Raw genomic sequence first — 25,892 nt, forward strand, 5'->3', positions numbered from 1 at the left:
TGATCAAGCACACACATCCATACATATACAATAATACTAAGTGCAATAATCCTTTCTGTCATCGTTGTATTTTTACTCAGTTGTATATAGTATTTGTATTTGTATTCTATTTTTATCTTATTGTATATTTATTTTATTTTATTCTACTGTATATAGTATTTTATTCTATTCTGTACAGTTGTGTACTGTATTTATTCTTATTGTATTCTAATTTTTGCCTCATAACTTTTGCACTGTCCACTTCCTGCTGTGACAAAACAAATTTCCCACGTGTGGGACTAATAAAGGTTATCTTATCTTATCTTATCTTATCTTATTATGTATTCAGGCTGTGTATCATGTTTTTAAAAAGTAAGTAATAAAGTAACTAATTACTTTTGAAAAGAGGAAATCAGTAAAGGAACGGGATTACTTTCTTGGAGAAGTAATCAGTAATTAGTAACTAATTACTATTTTCAAGTAACTTGACCAACACTGCTTATGAATGGCTTAAAATATTTTTTCAAGTGGCTCAAAAAGCTTCAGTCGAGTCATGCAGAATGTAAACAACTAAATAAATAACTATACATAATAAATGCCAGGGAAGTCTGTTTATGTTATGTGTGTCTGAAAGGAAAAAAATATCCGCTGATATGTTGCAATATCAGATTTGTAAATAGCCAAATATCAGTATTAATATTGGTCTTGAAAATATCACTATAACAGTTGAACTCTAGTTAAACTCTAATTAAAACTATCCAGAGTATCTAACTCTACTTATGCGCTGAAAGAAAATGTGTGTATTTTTTGGAAGATTTTGACAGTTATAAGGATATTTTTATTGGGAAAAATTAGGAAAGCATGGAAGAACAATGAAAAAATATAGATATATAGCTAAAAATGACTGGAAAGTGTAATGCTGTAAAAAACAAACAAAAAAACAAACTAAAAAAAACAGGCGGCCGTCTGCCGCCATCTGCTGTGACTGGCTGGGGGGGAATGAGGGAGAAAAGAGGCAGAACAACAAACAGTGTCTTTCTTGTATCATCCCTTGAGGATAAATAAAGTTCACCCCAAATACCAAAAGGCATATTTTTCCACTTTCTCCTTGAGATATGTATCTGTGCAGACAGCTTTGGTTTTATCTGCTGAGGTTTGGAGATATTCATCACTGAGAGCTCTGCGTCAATCGAAAGACAATGGAGGGAAATTTAAATTCTTCTGGGTTCTCAGAGAACTCAAAACTGACATTTGAAAACCGCAGCTTCAACTTATCTTTCCAGAAACCATGCCTGGGGTATGCAGAATAACCCAGACCCAGACCTTACATGCAGCAAAGTTTGCTGGAATATTCCGTACGATAACTGTCATCAGTGAGATCTGTGCATTATCTTGGGTTTTTCACTGATTTGAGGAGCACACGTTACATTTCTTTCACTAACAGTGCACTGGGATTGGGGAGGATACAGATATTGCAGCTTTGGTAAAGAAAACCCTCACTTTCCACTTGTAAGATATCACTGATAGGTGGTTTTTATTAAGCAGACTTAATTATAAGGATACTTCACAGGTCTGTGTGTGCTTCCACACCAGGGGACATTTACCTTTGCAGACGGACTGCAGTACCAGGAGAAGGACTGGAGCTACTGCGATGGTTATGACAGACGCTTCTACACGGAGAGGTGCAATGGCTTCAGACCTGCAGGTTGGATCTTATTTTCTAGACCACTCCTAAACAAACACACAAGGAATGATGAGCATATAGTGTACAAGCCAAGTCTCTGTATTGTTTGGCTGAAAGCTTCCTCTCAGTGCTGGATAATTTGTAAACTATGAGTTTTATCTGAACAGCTCTTTCTATTTCGGTCCCTGTTTTTACCTAGCAAAGTTATGCAGGCAGTTCTGTCATCCTGCTTCATGAGAGTCTGTGTTCATCACTGGCCTGACAAATAGATGGTTTTACCTCTAAGTCATTCCTCAGTCAAATCATAATAATTCCATCTATTCATACAGGAAAATCTCAGATAACAGATTTACATCCTCCACGAGCCATTCCTGATGGATGTTATGACTGTGGAGATGGTTTCTATAACCCCAGCACCAGAGTGGTCACAGCCTACACCGGCAGGTTTCTCAGGAGCGCAGGTGAGAACAAACTGTTAGAGCAAAGCTCGCTAACCATTAGGAGAGGTGTGCTCATTCATATTAATTTTTTGTTATATACTAGTGGATACTTTGTAGCTTGTACCCCTGATCCACACAAGAAGCAGAATTATCTGTATTTTCACAACAAAATCCTCCTCTTTCACTGCTTACCCCGCTGCGGTTTTGTGCACATTTTTCCACTTGTTTTGTTGCCAAACTGGCTCTGTCCACTACTGAGCAATATCCAGGCACCGTGGCCTGTTGCGCCAAGGTAAATTAGAAAGATTAAAGGCAAGCTCAAACACAAAATTTCCATTTCAAATTATGTACACAAAGTGTTACGTCCAGTAAAGCACCTGTCAGTGATGGATTGCTTTATGTTAAAATATATTTATTCAGTAACCTAATAAAGTATGTCCATTTGTTTCTACGACTGACCATAACTAGAAACAATGTTAATTCCAGTAATCATGTAATTAATTTAACCTTAGCTTCAAATTTACCGCATGTGTATGTACAGCAAATATAAGTTTTGCACCTATGTTTAAACTAATGCTTGGATCATAGAAGAAAGCAAATATTTACTCACAATATGGTTCTGTGTGACTGAGAACACGCGTTGCTGAATTCAAACAGGAGGGAATCAAGTAAAAAACAAGGCTGAGAGGTTAAATGATTGATTGGTTTGGCGTGAGGTACACAGGTGAGGAGTCTCTGGTGATCGGGTTTTACTGTAACATAATATTTAAGAGGCTACTGATGGAATGAGCTGTGCACAAATATTCCCTGATGGAGGGAGCGGTGGAGCAGGGCTGAAGAGTGATGCTAAAGAATCTGGACGGATGTGATGAACTTAGTTGGAAGGACAACAACCGTGAACACTGGCGGTGATGTAAAGCGCGAGGCGAAGAAAAGGGTTGCACTAATCGGATGCTGAAATGACCGCTGACAGGAGCAGAAGACTGTTTCAAGACTATCGTGGTGCATCCAGGTGGGAGGTGGGCAATTGTGTGAAAAATATCATATGACACCAGTTGAATTTCACAAACAAGACTTTTCTGATACTACTGCACAAGCTTGATTGATTAAAAAAAAGTAAAAAGTAGGGTATGGGGTGTAGGTGAATTTTTTCACTTTTGAAGTGGGCTGTTCTAGACGTTCGAGAGCTGCTGATGAGACATGGTGAGAGAGAGAATGTAAACCGCATTAGTCTTTCTGATTGAACTTTTGCTAAACTTCATTAAACTCTATTGAAGCTACTTTTAACATAGTAAATACTCAGTTCCTCTTTCAGAGTTTCATACGTTCTGTTCTGTGCATCTGACTGCACAGTATGTCCGTCAGCGAGATTACACAAATAGTTCAGGCAAGCAAGACATGGTGGAAAGGTGGATCTGATCAAAGGAAAAATCCACGAGTGACTCACTTTAAAAACGTGAGTTATGGCAATGGCATCAGTGAAGGATTTGCTTTACTAGAGCGCTTTTAGGACCCTTTTTCTTTCATCATATTTAATAACTACAACTCTCAAAGTATACAGTGTGGCCATATGGAAAGGTCTTGATAAGACTGAACCCATGGAGTGACATTAATGGATTATCCTTGCATTATCTGATGGCAGATCACTGTTGCATTTCATCTGATAGGCAAGCCTCTATAGGCTACAGCAGTAATTTTTTTTCTCTTTTGTTATTTGTCAAAAGTGGAAAATTGAAGACACATTTTTCCACTGAACGAGTGCCCAGACTGGAAGTCTTGATTCGAAGTGAACGCAGTCTGTCGGGTGTCCCAAATTCTGACATCCTCTGTTTGTCGTGTCTCCCTGCCATGATTTTTCATCACTAGAAAATGTAAGACGTATAGTCAGTGTCATGTTTCCAGGGCTGACAACATCAGGCTGTCGTCAGGTGGCTTCCCAGTCGATCCAACAATCTGATCTGGATAAATATCTCAGCTCCCACATAGATAGCTGTGCACTTTATTCAGGCCTTAGTAGGCCTCATGCCTGTAGGGTTTGCAGTCCTTTCTCTGAACATGTGCTCTGCAATGTATTGACAAACTCCTGCAAAACTCTTGTAACACTGGTTTTAATTGCCGTAAGCCTACAAGTCAGTGTTTTCTGACATTCTTTCATTGTTAAATAAGACAGAGTCCAGCTTCAATGTCTGGCTTCTTATCTAACCATTTTCAAATCTGCTTTATTTTGTGTTTGAATCTGATTGACTGTTTTTCCTCTTTAGGAATCACAAACAAGTCTTAAGAAATGATTCTTGGCACAAGTTACAAGGTGACTCACGAGCTCCCTGAGGTATTAATGTATTTCGGGGCAGGATATTTGTATTTAGATGAGCTACTTGCAACACAGTGCAGATTACTTCCACCGGTACACAAACCTCATTTACATATGTGTAGAGAGAGAATCAAACAGATCCACATCCTTGCCAGATGTCATCGGTATGTGTAAGAAGACAAAAATTTGGTTCACGATCCTTCCCTTAATGCGAGTTGTTCATCATCATTATAGTTCTGGTATTGATCTGCAGAGTGATGAAGAAAGGGAGATACGGGGGAAAAGAATAAGGGAGGATAAGAAGGAAAGGTTTTTTTGGGGTGGGGGGGTGGAAGTTGAGTTGAAAAAGAAGAGGAACCAAAAACTTTCCAACAATACTCAGACTCTGTTTTGATTTAGATAAATATGAAGTCAAACAGGAACTGTTTAATGGATCTGTGCCTCTTTTTTTCCCCTTTGTTCATATGCAGTTTGTGTGGAGTGATGTGTTGTGTATGTGGCGAATGCTGTTACATACACTCTTTATGCTTATGTGTACTCTCCCTTTTGTCTTGGTATACAATTCTTGAGAAGAATGTCTTCGTATCCTGTATGGATTTATTTTTCAACCCTGGGAGGTGAAGGCATATTTGTCAGAGTGGGTGTGAAGACTGAATTTATTGCCTCGTGGTTTCCGCCCAGGATGAGGACTGCGGGGATGATGGGGCACAGGGAAGGCCCGCCCTCCCAGTGGAGAAGTTTGCATGCAGCAAGTAAGAGGAAGGAGATCCCTATGTCGCTGTGGGGAAAAATTGAGCCAATGAAGACAAAGTCATGAGACTTTGTCTTCATTGGCTCAATTTGCAAAAATTATTATTTTTACCCCCTGGAACCACATGTTGCTGCTTGGAAATATCTGGCTAAACTTTCCTTACCCGCCAAATCGGACCTTCTGCAAAGAAGCCGTTGCAAACTTGGACAAACAGTCCTTCTTGGAACAGCGCCAAGCAGCAAAACAATAGGATCTGTTGATAATTTTCCCCAAGAGGTTTTAGATTATTTTTGGAGTCAAAGCGCTTTCTTGTCAGTGCCTGTATGTATGGAGGGATTTGTCAAAAACGGACCATGTAGAGTGATAGTGATAATGGAAGGTGGTGGGAGTGAACACAAAATACAAAATAGCTACAGGGAAGAGGATTCAAGAGTGAGTTCGAACTATACGTTGTGTATTAAGACGGCAGTAGCCAAGCTGATTGTACTTTTTGGTTAGCAAAGTCCATTTGTAAAGCCTCGAGATAAGCATGTTTTGGAACCAGAAACAAAGAACTCAAAGGGCATTGTTACTCTAAAACACCTTGTTTTCGCCTCCTTTTGGCTGATGCTGATCATAATTTAGAAAATGCTGTATCCAATAAGAAACCAGTGACTGAGACTGCGAACCTCTCAGAAAAATGTTTACCGAGGTCATTCCTAATGCCCTCTGCTGGCCATTGGAAAGAGTGCAACGCTAATGCACTTCCATCTTTTATATACAGTCTGTTTACAATCTCCAAATACGCTGGCTGTCACTCATTCTCAACTACGGTGCTCTTTTGCTTTATAAGCCTCAGATACAGATACAGATGTATTTCATGAAAGAGGATGCTGGCCATTAATAGAACGATTGGGAATTTGTTCCTCATATTCAAGTTTACTCAAGCTCAGCACCAAACCCTAAACCACTCCTCAAACGTGAGTTACTCTGGATAAATGCCAACGCCAAATAGTTGCAACTCAAACAGTGACAACAGTAATGGATGACCCTCTCTTTCTGAATCCAAGTGGTCTGCTCAGTTAATTCCACAAAACCCATTACAAATATTCACTTTAATCATTGACCAAAATGACTCTGCAAGCCGACGGAATGATCTTTTTAACCGATAGACGATAAGTGTCCTCCTCCAACACGCTGACGCATGAAGTCAGTGTGTCGTTCTTGGCTGCTGTTTATTATTTCATTTAAGGTCATACAGTCTTGAAAAACTAATCCGTCCTAAATTATCTGCTAAATTAGTTTTATGATTCAAATCAAGCAAAGAATTATCTTTTTTTTTTTTTTTTTTTTTTTAAATATCTAAAGTTAGTGATTTCATAGCCTCAGTTAAAATAATTTCTCATTAGGATTCGAGAGGCATTTCAAAGACTGGCACAGCTCCGCACAGTTATTGTTTTTGGTTGGATGACACTGGAAGAAGGGAGTTTGGAAAAGGGTCTCGAGCAGGAGTCAGACAGGTCACTTGGATACAAAGCTACCTCCTGATTTGAACAGAGGACAGGAAAAAAGGAAGTGTGCACTGTGCAGTTATTGAAAGCGATTCAAAATACACATTCATCTATCGCAGATTTTGTTTTTGGTTTTACTACCTCTTCTTAAGTCCCACAGCAGTTTGTAGGTTGTGCAGTAGGTTACTTATTGCTCACCTGGAGAATAAACCAAGGGAAAATAAGAGTATAGTACATGTCAAGCAGCAGATAGAGGTAGCACCTTTGTGCTCTAACTTTAAGAGTAGGGATGGGTATCGAAAACCGGTTCTTGTTGAGAACCGGTTCCCACTGTTTCAATTCCTTGGAATTGTTTGCCATTTTTGCAAACGATTCCCTTATCGATTCCAGTCACCCCGAATGACGTCACCACGTTGCGGAGCGTCATTTAGCTGGCAGGAAACACGGCGCCTAAGCGGCTCAAACGCTCAAAAGTTTGATTATACTTTACGAGAACGGATGACAACAGGGCAACGTGCAATACTTGCAAAGTAGATATTTAATTAAGGGAGGAAACACTACGAATATGCAAAAGCATTTGTTCACAAAACACATGATGACCTTAAATGAATGTCATGTTTTTAATTCTGCTCCGGACTCGTGAATCTCAACCCAGCAGCAGCGGTAACGTTTGTACGTTCTCTCCCGTTAATGCGGCAGGTAAATAATCAACTAACAGTGCATATTATGTTAGCGCGATCTGCTTTATTACAAAACCTGCCATTACTGTGCATTTAGGTGACCATGATGAGAGAGACAGACCGAGTCTGGCTCAGATGCTGGCAGTTTTCGCTGCAGTCTACCGGTAGTGTCTCCTTTCAGGCCAGGATAGACGAATGTCACCGAGCAGTGACTAAGTTTGTGGTAAAAGGTTTGCACCTATTTGCCACAGCAGATGCCCTGATTTTCGGTAAGTGAATGTGTTTAATTGTAGGCAGGGACATTACTGGATATTCTTGTGTAATTGCTACAGAATAATTTATGTTATACTTTGTTATTGCTACAGAAGAATATTTATTTTATAATTTTACATTTACAATTTTTTTTTCCCGGGGACCCTGTGACACCCCATTGAAGAGCCGTAGGCTGTGGATCTCTTAAGATCTCACTGTTGGGTTTGTAAGGCCATGTTACTCCTAAATTTCTATCTTGTTCAAAGAGAAGATATAAAACAAAGTTCTAAGCTATTCGATCTTAGTGTTCTCCTTTTTAAAAAAAGAATCAATAAAGAATCGAATCGTTAAACAGAAACGAAAATGGAATCGGAATCGTGAAAATCTTATCAATACCCATCCCTATTTAAGAGTGATCTCACTAAATCAGTTGAGATTTTCTAATCCAGTTTAAAAGAACCAGATAGCCTGTAGGTGAGAAGGTTTGATAAATGCACATGATGTGAAAACAAACAACACTATAGATTTTTTTTAGACTGCAGTTCTGAAGCAGTTTGAGTTTTTTTTTTTTTGTTTTAATAATTTCTATTTTCATTATGATGAGATCGTTACAACAGTTGTCTTTCCACCTTCACTGTGTCACAGACAAACGCAGCTTAATTAAAACCAACAGACTGCAACACAGGGAAATGATTACTGTTAAATGTTAAGTCCAAATCACACAATCAACAGACTAAATATTTTTAAATACAAACAGCTCACAAGGCTATTTTTAATCTGCTTTGCTGCAGACTTCCAGGGACATACATTAGTACTTTAATTAGCCATCGCTGATGAAGATTGCTGCTAAAAGTTTGAAGGTACTAAGACATTTTGCACTGCTCTGTGAAACTGTAATTTAAAAAGAATGAGGGATGCATAGGTCACATCTGCGCTGGAAATCTCCACTGGCGAGTGCCTGAATACGTTCTGTTATTACTGCAAACAAACACACACACAATCAGTTGTGAATACTGCATTCTGTCTTGGCAACAGGCAGCTTCAGAAGGGGCCATGTGTTGCCATATTATTTGGAGCGTTTTCCTGTTTCTGGAATAACCGCTTCCAGTTGAGACTCTGGGCAGAGCAAGCTGCACACCGAACACTTTCCACTGCCAAGGAAAACACCTCTCTGGTGACCAAAGCGCGGCCCCTCCCTTTGTCCCCTTCCAGCCAAGGTGTTTCACAGACAGATAAAAATCAGCCGGTCCGCTGGGGAGTGCAACATATCCTCACGCTGCTTTTCCTATAAAACAGGATTCCTGTGTTAATCCTGTGAGCCCTGGCAGATGGATTAATACATTTAAAGCTAGAAATTGTAAAACCATCGCTGTTTCATGTTGTATGTGTGTGTCATCAAGACACAAAACCACATTAAAATTGGAGACAGATGACTTATTTATGTATGTTTGAATGTTTGTCTAAGTGTTCATTTTGTTGATTTCCACTGTAGAGCCTTTGCTTAGAAACCAAAAGTGTGCTCCATCGATCGCACCGGTGAAGGGTCAGGTCGTTTCTCAGCGAGTCACAGAGTTCCTGTGAATATTATCCAAATTCTGGATTTACTTCAGCAGAACCTTGTTCATCTCTTATGCAACCACTGTGCTACAAGAAAACCCATTTTTGTTTTTGTAGTCAAGCCATGCTGTATATCTTTGTGTGCATGTATATGTATGTATGTATGTGTGCATGTGTGTTACACCACTGCCATTAGGCTGGAAGGAAACACTTTTCTCTCTGAGTGTATTTTGAGGATTAAGATAAACAGACTTTAACAAGGTGCCATTATCGCTTGCACACACTCCCCTCCTCTCACACACTCACATAAAGGTTCTCCATGTAGGTTGTTAGTCGACCAGAAAACTGTTTGATGAATTTGTTTCTGTTATTGTTGTGTTGCTTTTCCTTCTTATAATTACCCCCCCCCGCACACACACACACACACACACACCCCGGGATTTCACTGCAGTTATACCCATCCTGCCTGATAATTACCACCGTCAAAACTGCTAAATTTAAAAATCACAAAAAAGTGCTGTCCTCGCATGTAAATACGCCAGCCACCTGTACCCTCAGCTAACTTTAGGTGCCAATTACACGTGACTTAAATCCAGAGATAAACGCTGCCAACACTGAAGAAAGCGGAATTGCAGCAAATATGAAAATGCCCCCCAATCTAATTATCATTAAGGAAGGTTTTGGGGGGTTGGTGGTTAATTGAGGTCAGTCTCGTGGCCGCTCAGTTATGTGTGAGCTGCCGTAATTACCTTTTCCGCTAACAAAATGCGTTACAAAGATCCGCGGCGGCAGCTGCCCGCGTGTCCGTCGCGTTCAATTGACCTCCCGATCAGAGCAGGTAGAAAAGGAGAGGCAGAGAATGAGGGGAGAGGCCGTTTCACACTTGAAGAGGCTGTTAGTGTTGACGCCCTCGGCCGGCAATTACACACAATCAGCGGGAGAGCTGCAGACCTGCTCCTCTGTACAATGGAGCCCCGCGCGCGGTGGAACCTAGGGGTGAGGCCCGCGAGCCGCTCAAGTGCGTGCAGCTGCGCGCGCTCCAGAGAGAAAAGCCGACTTCCCCTGCAATTAGCTCCTCGTTTCAGTTTTTAACAACGAAAAACTGGTTTATTATCATCTCCTCTGGCAGTCGTTTCGGTTAAAAAAAAAATAAAGAAAGAAAAAAGAAGAAGAAGAAGAAGAAAAGAAAAAAAATTGGCGTCCATTTTTTGTGTGTGGGGGTTATTATTTATTGGTGTCTGAAGTGGCTCTGAGAAGTTATTTTCTGCTAATTGTCGGGCTTATCTTGCTTTGACAGATTTAACCGAGACTTAAATGGCACTTCAACGGTGCTGCCTCGCACTCAGTGCGACCTGCGGTGTGATAATGCTTGCTGTTAGGTTTTTGATTTAAACGTTTTAAGCGAGTTCAACCAAAAATGCTTCTTGCTGTGCGCCTTTATATGATTAAATCTGTATTATTAGAGTGTAGGTCAAAAGAATGGTTAAATGGTTCACTTTTATCTGGAATAAAAAGAAGAATAAAAAGATACAAATTCTAATAATTTCCCTTTGGATCTTTACACCAGATGACCAGGAGCATGAGTGGATTGTGCGGACTTGTCGGAAGGCTTGGGATGAGGTTTGTGGCGCTGAGCCGGAAAAATCAGCTGCAGCCAGATGTGAGGAGAGCAGCAATGTTAACTTTTAGCATGTTATTTATTAAAACCGAGCTATAGGGAATTTCTGTCTTGTATTACATTTTGCATTAATGACTGAAAAGTAAATGATCAAGTCCATGCTTTTAAATCATCTCGTTTTATTCCCCCCCCACCACATTGCTGCTGTGGCCTATGAATTCTGGGAGGTGCAACAGCCGCCTTTCAGTGCATTCATCTTAATTTCCATAATACTGTATGCATTACAGAGAGGGAGCTAGAGGAATGGAAAGAATCTGGGAAATACATTTACAATCAGTTTACAGGCAGCACAGAATACATCCAGTTTTATTACGTGCTTTGATTGCCATACTGTATTATTTCAGATCTACATCTCACACCCAGAAGAATTAGGACAGGCAATCAGTTTCCAACTGGGTTAAACAGTCTTTATACATGCTGCCCAAACAACTCTGTTATTCTAACTTTATCCAACAACACATTTCCCATCCCTGTAATAAGAATTGACTTATTTATAGTGAATTAATGATGTGCAAAACACCACAGATTGCTGGTGTAACACAAATGCGCCATTCATGTGTGAGGGTTGGTTTTGAGGGGCTTTGGTGCTTTTTTTGCAGGGTTTTTTTCATGCCTAAATGAAAGATTTTAGCAGGCATTCATAAGTGAGTGTATTAAACTACAATCTGAGGTAATTTGCCAAAGATAGGAAATTAGCAGGTAACATTGACAAGGCTTTGATCTGCTGGGCGAGCGTCAGGCACTCATTAAATTACTCTTCAACATATCGCCATAAACTCCCATTAGCAGATCATCTTTTAAAAAAATATCAAATAAAATTAATAATGAATGAACACCCTTGAGAGCAGAAGAAATTTCCCATAATGCACTCTTTGTCTTGCACAAAAATGCAGACCCAGCACACACACACACACACACACACACGCACACACACACACACACACACACACACACACACATGAGGATGTACACTGTTAACCACTAATCTAAGCACAAATGCTAAAGTAAACACACAAGAAGTGAAGTTACAGCAAAACACAATGCCTGACTTAAAAAAATACACATGGAACACAGAGTTACTTTATATTCATGGATTTTATTTGTGTATTTACCATTTGAAACTTCATTCCATCTGAGCCCGATTTAATTGTCTTACACACTTGTCTGTGCTTCGCAGTTGACATGTTTTGGAAAATTAAACGTGAATAATTGCTTTGTTAGTTTATCCTCAGAAATGATCCAAAGCCACCAAAAAAATATCACATTCTATTTTATTGCATTTTATTACACAAAACATTTATGATGCACAGTCTATCAAATAAACTTTTTTGTTTCATTTCATGTTTTTTTAAACAAAACAAACAAACAAAAAAAAACATTTCAAATGGGGGAAAAAGTGCTTTACAGGGATTTACCATCTCAATAAATACAAGGACATTGAGGTCTTGTTGGATCCTGTTCTTCACACTATGGCCATGGAACTAAAATACAAATGCACACTCTATACCCCTGCCAAAACTCACACATTCACACACACAGACGCACACACATCTTAATATGTACAAACCCAGTCATTTTATACTGTCCATATTGTACCAATACAATATTCCCTGCCTGCTTGTGTGGAACACACACACACATACAGAGGCTGAACAAGCAACCTTATAAATTATAAATTAGTAACAATACACCTGTGGGAAAATCTGGAAATGTGGTCTGATTTTGCAGGAATGTGAAGTTTGACTTGTATGGTCATCTCAGACTTTCCTCTTTAAACAGGACTGTAACGGTTTAAAGTCTGCAAACTCCTGCTTATAACCGGTGTTTTATTCACGCAACAGCTCCAATGTTGTCCTTTGCGGCTTCATTAAATGGTAAACAGACAAAATGCTACAACAGAGTCTATTAAATAGTTTGTGATTTTCTGCCAATTGAAGATTTAGGAGTCTCATAATTTTTCCTGCGTAATAACGGTTAAATGTTTAGTGAGAAATATCACTTTGGAAAAGATAAGGCACGTAATATTTTCTTGTCTCTAATTCTGCACCTCAGTTCGGTGGGAAAGGAAGGAGGAAGTTTCTGGTTTTCTGAGACGTCATAAAGTCAATATGTCATTCCGAAATAAAAAATATTTCAACAATCAAAGATTCCTGTTATATTTAGATTCCTTCATGGTTGCTTAGAGAGAAAAGAGCCAGGAGCCTTACCTCTAATGTGGTCTACTGTGGCCTTTGGGCCACAAAGATAGTTCCCCTTTAAATTTCTCTTCGTGTTTTGACAGCACTTCAAGAAGTTTCCTTGCTCAGTTTATCCCTTTAAAGCTCCCTTCACCTCCACATTAGGTGGTGGCTGAGTAGAGTGGAGGATGCTGTACACGTGAAGCAAAAGGGTCCGTGTGAAACATAGTCTGTGAGTTTAATGATAAACGCTTCAAAGTCGTTTTTGGAAGTCCTATCCCCAGAAAAGAACATAATCACAGATGGTTTTTTAGCTTTTATCTCGTTCATCCATTTCTCTTTTTTTCTGGTTTCAGTGGACAAGGCTCCTGCAATATTTGTCTCTTCTCCACGCTGACTCCTGGATGACCTTCGAGTTGGTTCATGAGACATCACTGATGTTAGATCAGGGGTTGGGATCGGGAGGTCAGGGGTCATAAGGGCCATGTCGGAGAACTAGCGACTGAGGGGGAGCTGAGGCAGCGACATGGCCTGATGAGAGAGACTCTGAGAGGTCAGGACAGAGAAGGGATGACCTGGGGAGCAAATCATAAAAAACACACAAGATTAAAAAAAAAAAGAAAAGCAAAATGTGTGTCTTACAAAGCAACTCCCATAATTTAAAAAGTCAAAACAAATACTAAAAATGATGTGCCTATTTACACCACAGTAAATGATAACTCACTGTCAATGTACCCATGAAGGGCCACCATGCGCGCTCGCTCGGGACTGCCAAACGGAGAGTAATGCAGCTCATCGGGCAGAGATGAGGGTATCCTGGACTGAGGATGACCTTGAGGAGCCCCGCTGTGCTGGGGCGTGTGCTTTTTATGTCTTGCTCTGCAGTTTTGAAACCACACCTATGAAGATGCAATGTAACCAGACATCATGTGGCTATATTCTTAAAGTTTGTCTTTTCAGTGTACTGTAAGAATGTGTTTCATTAGTTTAGCATTTTAACATTTAATTATATTGACGTCATCCATTCGTGCTTTTTATACACACTGCTCACCTGTATGACTCTTCTGCTTAGGCCTGTCATGTCGGCTAGTTTCTGTAGCGTCTGGGCATCCGGATTGTTGTCCTGAGCAAACTGTGCCTGCATGATCTGCACAATGAGACAAAATATTAGGTACTGTGTCAGGGCTTTGGCACAGTAAATCAACGTTGTGCACTTCGGTGTTGCTGAGAGCGTTTCTCACCTGTAGCTGTTCTGCAGTGAACGATGTCCGTGCTCTTTTGGCCGGTTTGGGTTGACTGTCTTGTTCTGTTGGAACTGCTCCCTCTAATGTGATGCCATTGCCTACAAAAATACACACACACATGCAAGTCAGATAATAGTTCAGTGATAAATAAAGTGACTATAGATGTCAGGAGACATAGGTAGTCTACAGGACTTGAAAAATGTATCATATCAAAGGGACCTCAGGAGTTTTGATGCCCCAGCAGGGACCCAAATTTAAGAGCCGTGGCCTACTTTTCCGCTCTTGCAGCATAACATGCTAATTCTGTAGGTATTACCGTTCTCAGAAAATTAACAGATATCAATCATTTGAAATAGTTGTGACAAGGAATGATTCAATCAGACAATAAATTTGCTGAAAAGCACAGCTTCAGATATATCTTGTCATTTACCCAACCACTCACCGCTCTCAGCTGCTCTTTTGAGGTTCTCCACCATGGTGTCGTAGTGGATTCGGCACAAGACCTTCTCCTCCACCAAACCAAACTCTTCTCCCGTGGACAGCTGCCTCTTACACGAGTAGCAGGCAAAACATGCCAAGTGGTATGCGTTTCCCCTTGCACGCCGCACCCAGTCGCTGGCGTATATCTGCCGCCCGCAGCGGGCACACTTAGTACCAAACCTACTGTGAGGGGGAGAAGAACAGAGCAGCAGAATGAGGAATTATGGGTAAAAAAAGGGAAAAAGATAAAATTGTTGCAGAACAGAAAATGAAACATACACAGTGACTTCCTTTTCTTTGAGAATATTTTCTTGAAGTGAAGTTTGACATGAATTTGTTTTTTAATTTCTGGCAAAGCTCAGAAGCTTTAAAGGAAACCTTGGAGGAGGAGGATATGGCTTTCAGAAAAGACTCCTGAGTGCGGCTGCAAGCTGAGCCTTGAATGCAAACAAACCAACACCTGCAATTTCCTGACTGATGCATGAAGCCCCTGACACATATATACACACACACACAAACACACATAAGCCAGGTTGGCTTTAAACACAGTGGAAGATGAAGAAAAACCCGGATGACATCATTCTAGATCGCCTCGCTGTAACTGATAGCAACAGCGAGGTTGGCGGTGAATAAACCCAAACCACCTAACTTGCTGTTATGGATGGGTGGTTGGTGGGAGAGAGAAAGAGGATCAAAGATGTAAGGCTAGAAATGCTTCAAGACAATTCCTCATTAGCAAGAAATAAGATAGCTGAACATCTGCTTAGTTTAAATGTTTTAAATGAGGGAGATAAAACGGGACACGGGGGTCAAAGAAGAAATAAAGGCTGCTGTAGATTTATAACTAATCCCACAAAAAGGCCTTCCTATCCCGTATGTCGGTGGCCATTCTTCTAAAAAGAAAAAATGCAAATCCCAAATATTAAAAAAGTATTTTGAAATGTAATAGTACATTAGTAATATGTGTGTAGAAATTAGTCAAATTGAGCTGCAGCACTTGTGCTTTATGAAATAAGATATATCAGACATAGGCAATACAGATGATACTTGTTTAGAGGAAAAATGTCGAATATCTCATATCCCTTCACGAGATTGTGTTTACCGTGCAGCTGGGTCCGTGGAGTATCCAAATAAATCTCCATTTTATTGCAACAGAAATATTATAGATGTTCCCTGTTTTGCACAAGAATAAAAAGATATTAAGCGCCTCATTTGAAGGACCCATTATGGGTTTTAATGGGTATCAAACGCTTTAGGTTGGAGATGGTTATGGTTATGTTAAGAGCCATTGTTGGGGTCGGCAGCTGCCAATTCTGCTGGAGGAGGCCAGATTTGTAAGCAGCCTGAAAGAAAGTGCTTCTTCAAGGGTAAAACTGGCGTGGAAGGGGGTGGGGGTAAACATGCGCAGTGTGCTGCACTGTACAGCCGGATTTCTGTACATTCATCAGCCGTGCTCACCCCGATATTTCGCTCGCTGCTCCATACACAGCCACAAACATGAGCCATATTTAGAGTCAGAGGTCAGTGGAGCTGGCGGAGGGCAGGGAGCCGGAAAAGAACAGTCATGGAGAGAGAGAGAGGACGTAAGTGACTGAGACAGGGAGTCGTAGGGCTGGGGGGAAATGGCAAAGTGGAGAGCGTAAGCGGCGGAGAGAGCGAGCAAAGAGAGCTGGGGGTGCAGAGGAGCACAAGGGCTGCCAAGTGAGTGGGTTTGGCAGCGTATGCGTGCACTCAAGTCCACTCTATCTAGGATGAAAGCATACTAAGGCCCTGACATCTCACAAGCTTGTAACCCTCCTTATGTGCAGGAGCTTGTTTGCCAGAAGTCACTTTTATGCATGTAGTGTGGTGCAGACTATTTATGGGGCATCATTAGGCGACTACTGTTTGAGGGTCAGCCTAGTTTTTATCATCACAGGTCAACAAATTATATAGATATCACAACAAATGCAAAAAATGGTATTCATCAAGGGGGAAAAGCAGTGCGACTGTAACAGCGAGTCCTTGTGATGACCTTCAAGGAAAATTGGCTGGCATGGCACCCACTAAGGGCTTAAGTTGTCTCTGATATGTTCAGATTTAACCAAACAACCTCTTATGTGCCATTAAAGCCGCTCCGGGAGACAAATGGACTGCACGGCTCACTGTACGATATCCTTTCAGACTGTTACAGAGAAGTCGGGCCTGTTTCTACAGTAAAGAGGAAAACATTGTGGAACGTTGCAGCTAATGCAGCATGACAGCTTGTCAGTTTCATGGTCTGAGACAGAACCCAGAAAAAGCTGCAAACCATCCCTTGTTTTAACCCCCTCCTCCTCTTCTGTCTTCCTGCCCTCCCTCCTACTTCTGCACCCATACTTTTTCTGTATCTTATTTTCCCTTTGCACCAAAAAACTGATATTTATTTTGGATCCGTGTCAATCCTCGCAGCCCTTATATCACTCACCGCAAAACTTCCTTTCCTCCTCAGACTTCTCCTATTTGCTCCCCTTATTCTGTCTAATTTTTACTCTTTTTTTATACAGTAATTCACCTGCTGCTGAAAGAGGGGCCTGAGGAGGTACACGTTTTTTGGATTATTTATGATGTGCTCTGAGAACATGCTAATCTCTATTAGATTTGTCCTGAGAGAGGCTGTGCGGTTTGTGTGCGAGAGGTTCACATTAGGCTGACAGGATTCTGAGCTGAGAAAAAGAGGGGAAATGTTTCATATGCTTTACGTCTTTTAACAGGTTTCAATAGATCAGGGTTTTATGGATAAACCCTGCAGAAAATACAAGTCCTTGACACTCTCATCCGCTGCTCTTTTAGCCTGTAGTAACTAGGAATACGGGCAGTTTTCTTTGGAACAGCCAATCTGATTTTCGGCATGAATAATGTAGTGCAGCGCTTTAACTGAGCAGCGTAACACTGTGTGTCACAGATGTCTTATTATAATTTTAATTCATTCGCTTCTTGATAAAAATCTCTGTAGCTGCTGCTCTCCTTTGTTGCTATGGAGACCTAATCAGCTAACCAGAGGTGGGTGGTTGATGAATAATTATTATTGCAAAAAAATAAAAAAAATTCAAGCGCACACACACACACGCATAAAGAGACATGCACACATCCACATGTGCTCTCATCTCACCCACGAAGTTCATTACATACGTGGACTCTGGTTACAGTGTCAGTGTCACGGGGTGCCCCTGATTAGGGCAACTTCCTGTGTGGCCTGCAGCTCACGGACGCGGATGGGGTTTCTATGGGGCAAGGCGAGGGAGGGCTGCAAGGAGGCGAGGGGGGAGAGGGGAGGAGGCTGATATAGAAATGGTTTGCGTATGTGTGTGTGGTAAAGAGAGAGAGAGAGAGAGAAAGCAAGCCCCCAAGGCCTGACATGGGTTTGAGAGGCACAGCGGGGGCTCTGTCCTGCACCCCTATAACGCTGACATTGCCCCCACCCAACCTCTGCATACACATACACACGTATATGGAGGGAAACCCACTCTGATTTCCTGCTATTACGCCCCATTAAAGCAGCTGTCAGTCCAAAGCCAGATGAGAGGCTGACACAGATGAGGAAATATCTCCAGAGGTTTGAAAGCAGCCCAAAGGATCTGGACTTGCAGCGGTGTTTAGCCTAGTTTAAATCTGGCCTAAACCCAGATTACAGTTTATATTTACAGAAGTAACCATTGCACAGGCCCCAGCCCTGCAGCAAAGCTTCAATGCAGCATTTTTTAAAATAGCATCACATTCTCAGAGTGACTTATAAGGACATCGAATCCAAAAGTACTGATGTTATTGTGCAAAAGAGGGGTTTCGTCCACATATTGTAACCATACTAACTATTCTCTTGCAGTAGTTTTTAATCTGCGTATCTGCATTATGAACCCTTTTATGACTGTGCTTGTCATCCCTGTCTTTAGAGTCATAGTTCTGTACAGCAGATAGATGGCAAATGTGAGGTAAACTGTGGAGCGGTTTAGGTCCTTTGACCAGTTTTTAAACTTCTAAATTTAGGAAATTAGTTGCTTAGCATTTTGTGAAAATAACTATAAGTTTTTCTTATAAAACATCTGTTCAGAAAAAACCCTTTTCATTCACACCCTTTATTAAAAAACGTTTTAAACAAAATTAGGAAAAATAACAAGAGTAATAATACGTTTTATTTTAGGGGGAAATGTGTCAGTTTATGTGACAGTTTAATTTAGACCCCCAGTTTCTATGAATTAAATATTTTCTTAGCTTTCTGTGCGTTTAAATAATTAATTAACAACCATATAGGTTTAAAAATGCCACTTAACTACATCTATGACCAAATTAACCAGAAAGAGGCCCTAAGTGACCCTCATTATACACAACAAACGCATTTCATTTTTACCCAGGATGCAGAAATCAACCACTACAGAGCAAAGAAAATTAAATTAGCACAATAATGACAAATGGCTTTTAATATCTGGGGCTAAAATACTGCAGTAATTCTAAAAAGAGATTAGATTAGATTATTGAAGTCTTTGGCGTCTGATTATGTACATTTGTTGCCACTTTCAGGCCTTTAAAACGCTAAAGAGTAAGTGACTAAATATTTGTCAGATGCCTTGATGATTAAAAGAAATAATAATTGCTGCAGTGTTGCACTTCTCCTATAATGGGATGACGCCACATTGCCGAGGTTTTCTCTGTTTTAATTCGTTGGCGCACAGAGGAGAAAGAGAAGCAATCTGATGAAAGACAACTCTACCAACAAGTGACAATATAGCTTAAAACAATCAAGCGCTTAAAACTCTTTGACTGTAAGAGAGCTTAAACTGTTTTATTCATTACCATCTTTGGAGATCTGATACTATGACGTATTTAAGCGTCCACATTTAAAAAGCATTTCTGAGTCTCTCAGTGATCAGTGTGGAGGTAAATTCTGAGGGAGCATTTAACCAGAGCTGGGTTGGTAAAATATTATGGTGCGGCAGAGCAAACACGAAAGTCTCCATTTTCGGGAAAAAATGAGCAAAATGACTGGCAGCTGCTAGACATGCATAAATAAACAGAGATCTGTGTGTGTTGGTGACCCCAGTGTGAGTGTGAGTAGGTGGATTATGTGTGCAGGTGTTTGCATTGGGCATTTCTGCTAATACCCATTTCAAAGTTTCACATTTGTGTTTTTATGTTTCTTATTACATGTTTGTCCGTGTGCAGGTATCTGTCTCAGGGTGTGTTTTCAGTTTGGACATAAGCCACATTCACACGAGTTACATGCTGACCAGGCATTCGGGGCAGTCTAATTGCTGGTCTGGGGGCTTGAGGGTCTGGGGTGGGGGGACAACTAATTGCTGGTGATTATAAACCTCAGAGCAGTGACTTGGTGTCAGATTTTGATCAGACAAACACTAACGCTCACTTGCAGCTCCATGCACGCACTCACTCACACACACACACACACACACACACACACAGAGCGTTAAGCACAAATTGGCACACGTGTCCATACGATTAATACACCAGCTCCAGGCTACTGAACAGAAATTTACCATACTGATGCTGCTGTGGCTGTGAACCCCATTTAACCCTGTACTACCACACACACACAGGCCTGCACACATTTTTATATTTTCCTCTTGGCACTCACAAAAACACACAAAAAGGGAATAGAAAACTGAGTCAACACATCAGACAGGCTTTCTTAGTCCAGCTTGTATTGTAATAAAATTGTACAAAATTTGCCTACGCATTCATGGCATGTTGTATACAGACGGTATACAATTTTATTTTGTATTATTTTAGATATATTATCAGAGATATTTAATTTTTAAGGTTTACTAAACAATCATCATTGGGGTTTTTATTATTATTGTTATTAGGCTTGATTCTCTAATTGAAATTGTATTTGCTTTTTAAAAATGAGACATATCCTTTTATTATAGAATAGATAGGCATTTCCTTTTTTGCGCTTAAGCTCTGTTTGTCTTTAGGGACCGACTAAATCCGGACAGCTCAAACTGGCATTTCCGCTAATTTCCGTTTACATCACGTGTCCCTGTCAGGGTGTTAAAACAGTTATCCGCGCGCATCGTGGCACGTGGTGTGTTAATTTTGTACCTCATTCAAGACTGAGTCATGAGAAAATGATTTCACCAGCTTTTAGGCACTAAATGCTGGAGAAAGGATCCAATGATCGGGCAGTTGCAAAACACAAAAACACGCCCAGCCAGTCTGGCACAGTGCACTGGAAATGCATAAATAAGCGAAAAGAAACTAAAGTGTGCTAACTTTAATTTGCCTTTTAAGATCTGATATGATCAAAGCGGTAAAGAGAAGCTGGTCATAACAAGGTCAAAAGCGTTTTTCTTTAAATAGCGTAAAACTACATCAGCCCACAACTTTTTAAACACTTTAGGGAAATTTTCCCAGAGTGCAGCACTCCAGTGTTTTTCCTTTTATAGGCCTAGCTGCTGAAAATGTCGCGTTTTTTGGATAGCCATAACAAAACTGTGAATCTTTCAGCCCTTCGCTGTAGGCAAAAGCTTTTATTTTGTTACACACTTTCAGTTTTTGAAAAGGCTTTTCAAGAATATATGAGGCAACCCACATGCATACGTTTCAAAGGATAAGCGTGCGTGAGTGCACGTGTGTGCGACAAGAGAGAGAGAGGGGGAGAGAGAGAGCTGTGCTGGCAGAGGGGCGGACGTGGTATTTTGAAAACACGGCCATAAACTTACCCTACCTGAAATAATCCATTTTACAGAAGATCTCTTTGTTTTTGATGTAGCAGCTGCTGTGCTGACGTAGTGACGTCCTGCACACTGAGCACTCCAGACAGCGCACGTGCCAAATCAGGTTGTTCACCTGCAAAGAGACACCAAGCGTGTCAAACACACACAAACTGATGATATAAGGCCGCATTAAGGACTTAGGGTGTCTGCTGTGGTGAGTAATGACTCTGTCACACTGTGGAACACTGACGTGATGCAGCAGCATGCGTTATGAACGCGCCTGCGCAAATCCGATCGATCGTGAGCTTATTTTGAATGTTTATGAGAGCTATAAATACATTTTTTAAAACAATTTTTAAAATATATTTTTACTCATTATTGTAAATGAATAAATAAAATACAAAAAACTCTAAATAATAAAAATACCTCACAATTTTGAGCCATTTATGAATATAATGCTGAAACTATAAGGCGTGCAGCTTATCACAGATGTTTCTGTATTTTAGCAATATGCTTTTTAGGAGGTTTTTTTTTTTTTGCTTGTTTGTTTTGTCCTAAAACATATTTTATTGGCAATTACGATATTATACGAAATATTAAGGCATCAACCGATATTTTCTGTGACTGGATTTTTTTTCTTCGTTAAACAGCACTATAATCGTTTAGGAAAACAATAATTTAAAAAATGTTTAAAAAACTTTTTTTTTTAAATTATACTTTTGCAAGCTTACAGGCAGCAAAGCCATCCGGCTTGTCTATTTATTCTTATGAGAGTTAAAGGAGGCTGCCAAAAACACTTGCCCTAATGTTAGATTTATATTTATAACCTTAAATGATTATTAGTACTTATTATTTGGCCTAATAGATATATTTTTCGTTGATGAATTTGAGTTTTTTAAATTATTATTTTGAATACGGTGTTAAATGATCAGTCCCGACATTTAAAATCATGGGGAAAATGTATTACTTTTTTTAAATGTCTAAATAAAGAAGACAAACAATTGTTGCACACAAAATATTTTAATTGTTTAGTTTTTGAGATCGTATAAATTAAACCTATCCAGAGAATTTACAACATGTATAGACAAAACGTCTTCTATAGATAATTGCAGATAAACTAATAGTTCTGGACATGAAAAATACAATAAAATAAAATAAAAATTTCAGCGTGACTAATTTATTATAATAGCATAAACGTTTAATTTAAGACCAGACATTAAATATTTAAATAAAACAATCTCATTTGTCTTATCTGTCCCGCGGATGGAGAACAAAGTAGGCAGATAACGAACTAATGATCTTCACACTTCCTGACACACACACACGGCCGCGCGCGCACTAGTGAAGATTGTTTGGGGTTGGAAAGCGCACGCGACAAAAGCAGGGCGTCCTGGCTGTGAAACAGCAAAAGAACCAAAACATCCCTGTTGTGACTGTCTGCGGTCTCCCGAACACAGAGCGCCGTTTAATCTCCGTTTCCTGAAATGTTACGGTGGCGATAACATGGCTGAGATTTAGAAACAAATCGCCTCTTGTGTCTTTTCCTGTTTTCCGAGTTGGCTAGATAATAAAAGTTTTAAGTAAGTCAGGCATATAGCTGCTTTCAAATATCATTGCAACCTTTTTTTCTTTTTCTTCTGTTTTCAGTTTGAAGTTGTATTTATTTATTTTTGCTTTCAATCTCCAAATTGCGTTAAATTCCGTGCGAACTTACGGCGGGCCCCCAAATCCAAAAATAAGGGCAGAGTCAGCACAGCATCCTTCTTCATTAGCTCCCGATTGCCTTGTGCAGACGAACTATTTCTGTCTGTTAATGTAAAAAGGAAAACAAAAAGTCTAAAAGTATGGCCGGCCTCTCACCTTCAGCAAGTATCTGTCCAGGATCTCCAGACCACAGCTGGCGCACAGGTTCTTCCCGGTGGACGGCACCGAGCTGGTGGTGGAGGTCGGCGAGCACACGGAGGGGGTGGACGGAGTGCTGGGGGAAGAGCGGGTGTCCTCCCGCTCCATGTTGGACCGCTGGGATTCTCCGTCCGAGTGAGACTGCAAGAGGGCATCAGCAGAGCTCAGCACTGACACACACACACACACACCGATCATCCTCATCAGCGCGTTGACAGTTTTCAGGTGTCGCCATTTTTTTACCATGCGTTTGCACTGCAGTGCGCGCATAATTCACAAATTTTCGCCAGCGTGAATGCGCGTGGGCCAAACGGTCATCCGCTGCACGCTATCGGCGCACTGAAAGAGCCTTTTTTAAACATATATGTTTTAAAGCATAAACGGGCAATAAAGCTCTCACCATTGGCGTGTGCTTAGAGTCCACACTGCAGCGCGAGGCTCCCGGTGTGCTCTGGTGCTCGGTGGAGATCACCTACAAGAAAACGATCAGTGAGCGGCGGGTCATCACTTTCTCCGTCTCATCATCAGCTGAGCCGAGCAATCCTCGGGATACATTTGCGGACAGCTCTCCGAGGCTACTCCTATTTAAAGTAGCCCTGACAATAACCCCCGGTTAAACCTGTTTAAAAGCCCCCTGCAACAAAAGGCAATGTTTTAATGAAGCTATCTCAAATTGGATTGATTTTGTTCCCCCTGCCCTTAACCCATGCCTCTCAGAATAATAGTATTTTCTTCGCAATCCAGGACACGAGACTGGAGGATGGGGAGTGGAGTGGTGTGTGTGTGTGTGTTTTCGGTGGGGGGGACTACCTGTAATTACAAATAGCTTGAAACGCTGGGGGGATAAGAGGGACACGGAGTGTCAATTTCAACTGTCAATCAGGGTGGAAAAAAGGCAACGGTCACCCAAAGAATTGCAAATTTGATTTTTAATGGCTGTAATTAAAATCTAATTCTCTTCACGCGAGTTGGCAGCGCTCGAGAGGCTCGCGGACAGCAAATCACGCCATTCATACGCAGAAGAAGCGCGTGCAGCTGATCTCCACATACACACAAGAAACATGATTCTTGTGAGATCGCGGAGAGACAAAAAAAAAATAAAAATCCCCGCACGATCCCCTCCCCGGGGGGCTGCCAAAGAAACTGCGCGCTTCTGCCGTCCGTCCCGTTCAGTGAGAGAAGAAACTGGCATGTTGAAAATATCCCACAGTAAAGCTAGAGCCTAGTATAGCATCCGCACTGCACATATGACTAGCTGCAAGTAGAGTCATTTTAAACCTTTTTTTTTAAAGGCCCAAACATTGCGTGTCAGTACCTGCTTTGTTGGGATTCCTTCGGACAGAATTTTATTTCCCTCTGAAAGAGGGGACAACACTTCATTTTTCCAGTACATGAACCCCTGGCGTCTCAGAGTTTCCAGAGTCTGGGATCAGGAGAATAGTCGGCGATGGGCGTGAAAAAACAAAAGAAAACAAAAAAGTAAAAAATGGGGAAAAACAGTTATATCCGTACCATGAATGAACTGTGGCGCGCACTTTTGTTTTACAAAAAAGTGTCTCTTTAAAACACGAACACGGTCTGTCACGGCAGTGATGCAGCCACGCAGCGCCGGAGAGTTTTGCTTGCTGCTCTTCACAACAGATTTCTTACGTTTGCCCTTGTCTCTCTCTCTCTCTCTCTCTGTCTTCTTCTTCTCTCTTTCGCTTTTCTGATCGGGGGTCCGACCACAGGAAGTGAATCAAATCGAGGCGCCTCGTAAAAACTCCCCCCAAAAAGAAAAGCTTTTGAGGTTCAGCAGAGACCTGCGGGGCTGCACAGGCGAGCGGAGAACCTGAGTGTCTCTGCAGAGCTGCAGTGAAAGTTGTGCGAGACTCTGGCCTGCCTTATAGTTAAAGAAGGGGGAGGGCGAGTAAAGAGTTTCATGTGCGTGAGAAGGCTGGACGCGCAGTTCGGAACAGTTCTGATTCCTCAAAGCTCTGCTGGTGGATGTTTGATATCTTAGACATTTATAGCAGCAGAGGGAAAAAAATAAAATTATACTTGTTTATATGATTGTCATTTATTTGCTACTGGAAATATACAGCTGGCGTTGACCGCGGACAACAATGCGGCGATTAACGCACAAGTTTGCGCTCGAAAACCAAAGTTTTTGTTATATACACGCTGATTATTGTGTATATGCGGATAAAACCATATGTATGTTCTTATTACTCATTTATATATATATATAAAAGAAAAAATAGTCATTATTAAAGAGAAGACAATTTTGAGACTGAATTTAATTCAACTCCATGATTCAAAATATAATTCCGTTAATATTTTGGATAATTTTATGCCAGTTGTCGCTATGCTTGCAGTTATTTAAAGAACATAAATATTGCGATTCAAGGCATCATGTATTTATAAAATAAAACTGGTTGAAGTTAAAATTCATTAAAAAATAAGAATAAATTTGATGTTTAAGTAATAAGTTAAAAGATGTATATTAGTAGGGCAAATATTCACGATTTACAGCTGGCGCTACGTTTAAATCCACAGATTAATGTGTTTGTTTGTTTTTAATGTAAATCCTTAATAC

General features: G+C 40.7%; 2 protein-coding genes and 1 long non-coding RNA gene across 9 annotated transcripts in view; 1 reads left to right on the forward strand and 2 right to left on the reverse strand.

Moving 5' to 3' along the window:
• morn5 (MORN repeat containing 5) overlaps window positions 1–25,892 on the forward strand; it is a 43,992-nt gene that overhangs the window by 5,754 nt on the left and 12,346 nt on the right. The window contains exons 3-5 of one of the 2 annotated variants that reach the window (XM_040053354.1): window positions 1,573–1,684; window positions 1,993–2,124; window positions 10,712–11,728. In XM_040053354.1, the coding sequence (XP_039909288.1) occupies window positions 1,573–1,684; window positions 1,993–2,124; window positions 10,712–10,833 (366 nt within the window). In that variant the 3' untranslated portion in view covers window positions 10,834–11,728. Of the gene's footprint in view, window positions 1–1,572; window positions 1,685–1,992; window positions 2,125–10,711; window positions 11,729–25,892 lie in introns of those variants that run through there. The other variant, XM_040053355.1, reaches the window with a different exon arrangement.
• LOC120747466 lies at window positions 8,396–10,134 on the reverse strand. Its single transcript, XR_005699131.1, has 2 exons — window positions 9,894–10,134; window positions 8,396–8,872 (listed from the first exon to the last, which is right to left on the reverse strand). It is a non-coding gene; the product is annotated as an uncharacterized LOC120747466 (long non-coding RNA).
• Window positions 11,899–25,422, reverse strand: lhx6a (LIM homeobox 6a). 6 transcript variants are annotated; one of them, XM_040053342.1, is made up of 9 exons: window positions 24,630–25,244; window positions 23,715–23,786; window positions 23,273–23,455; window positions 21,424–21,545; window positions 14,686–14,903; window positions 14,241–14,341; window positions 14,051–14,146; window positions 13,724–13,898; window positions 11,899–13,574 (listed from the first exon to the last, which is right to left on the reverse strand). In XM_040053342.1, the coding sequence occupies exons 1-9, from the start codon at window positions 24,705–24,707 to the stop codon at window positions 13,495–13,497; spliced, it is 1,125 nt and encodes a 374-aa protein (XP_039909276.1). In that variant the 5' UTR covers window positions 24,708–25,244; the 3' UTR covers window positions 11,899–13,494. The 6 variants fall into 6 exon arrangements, with proteins under 6 accessions (XP_039909276.1, XP_039909275.1, XP_039909280.1 ...); XM_040053341.1 differs by having other exon boundaries at window positions 14,686–14,906; window positions 24,630–25,236; XM_040053346.1 differs by having other exon boundaries at window positions 14,686–14,906; window positions 23,273–23,484; window positions 24,630–24,645.

The sequence above is a fragment of the Simochromis diagramma genome, unplaced genomic scaffold, assembly GCF_900408965.1.
Source record: "Simochromis diagramma unplaced genomic scaffold, fSimDia1.1 OVJJ01000596.1, whole genome shotgun sequence".
Taxonomy (NCBI): domain Eukaryota; kingdom Metazoa; phylum Chordata; class Actinopteri; order Cichliformes; family Cichlidae; genus Simochromis; species Simochromis diagramma.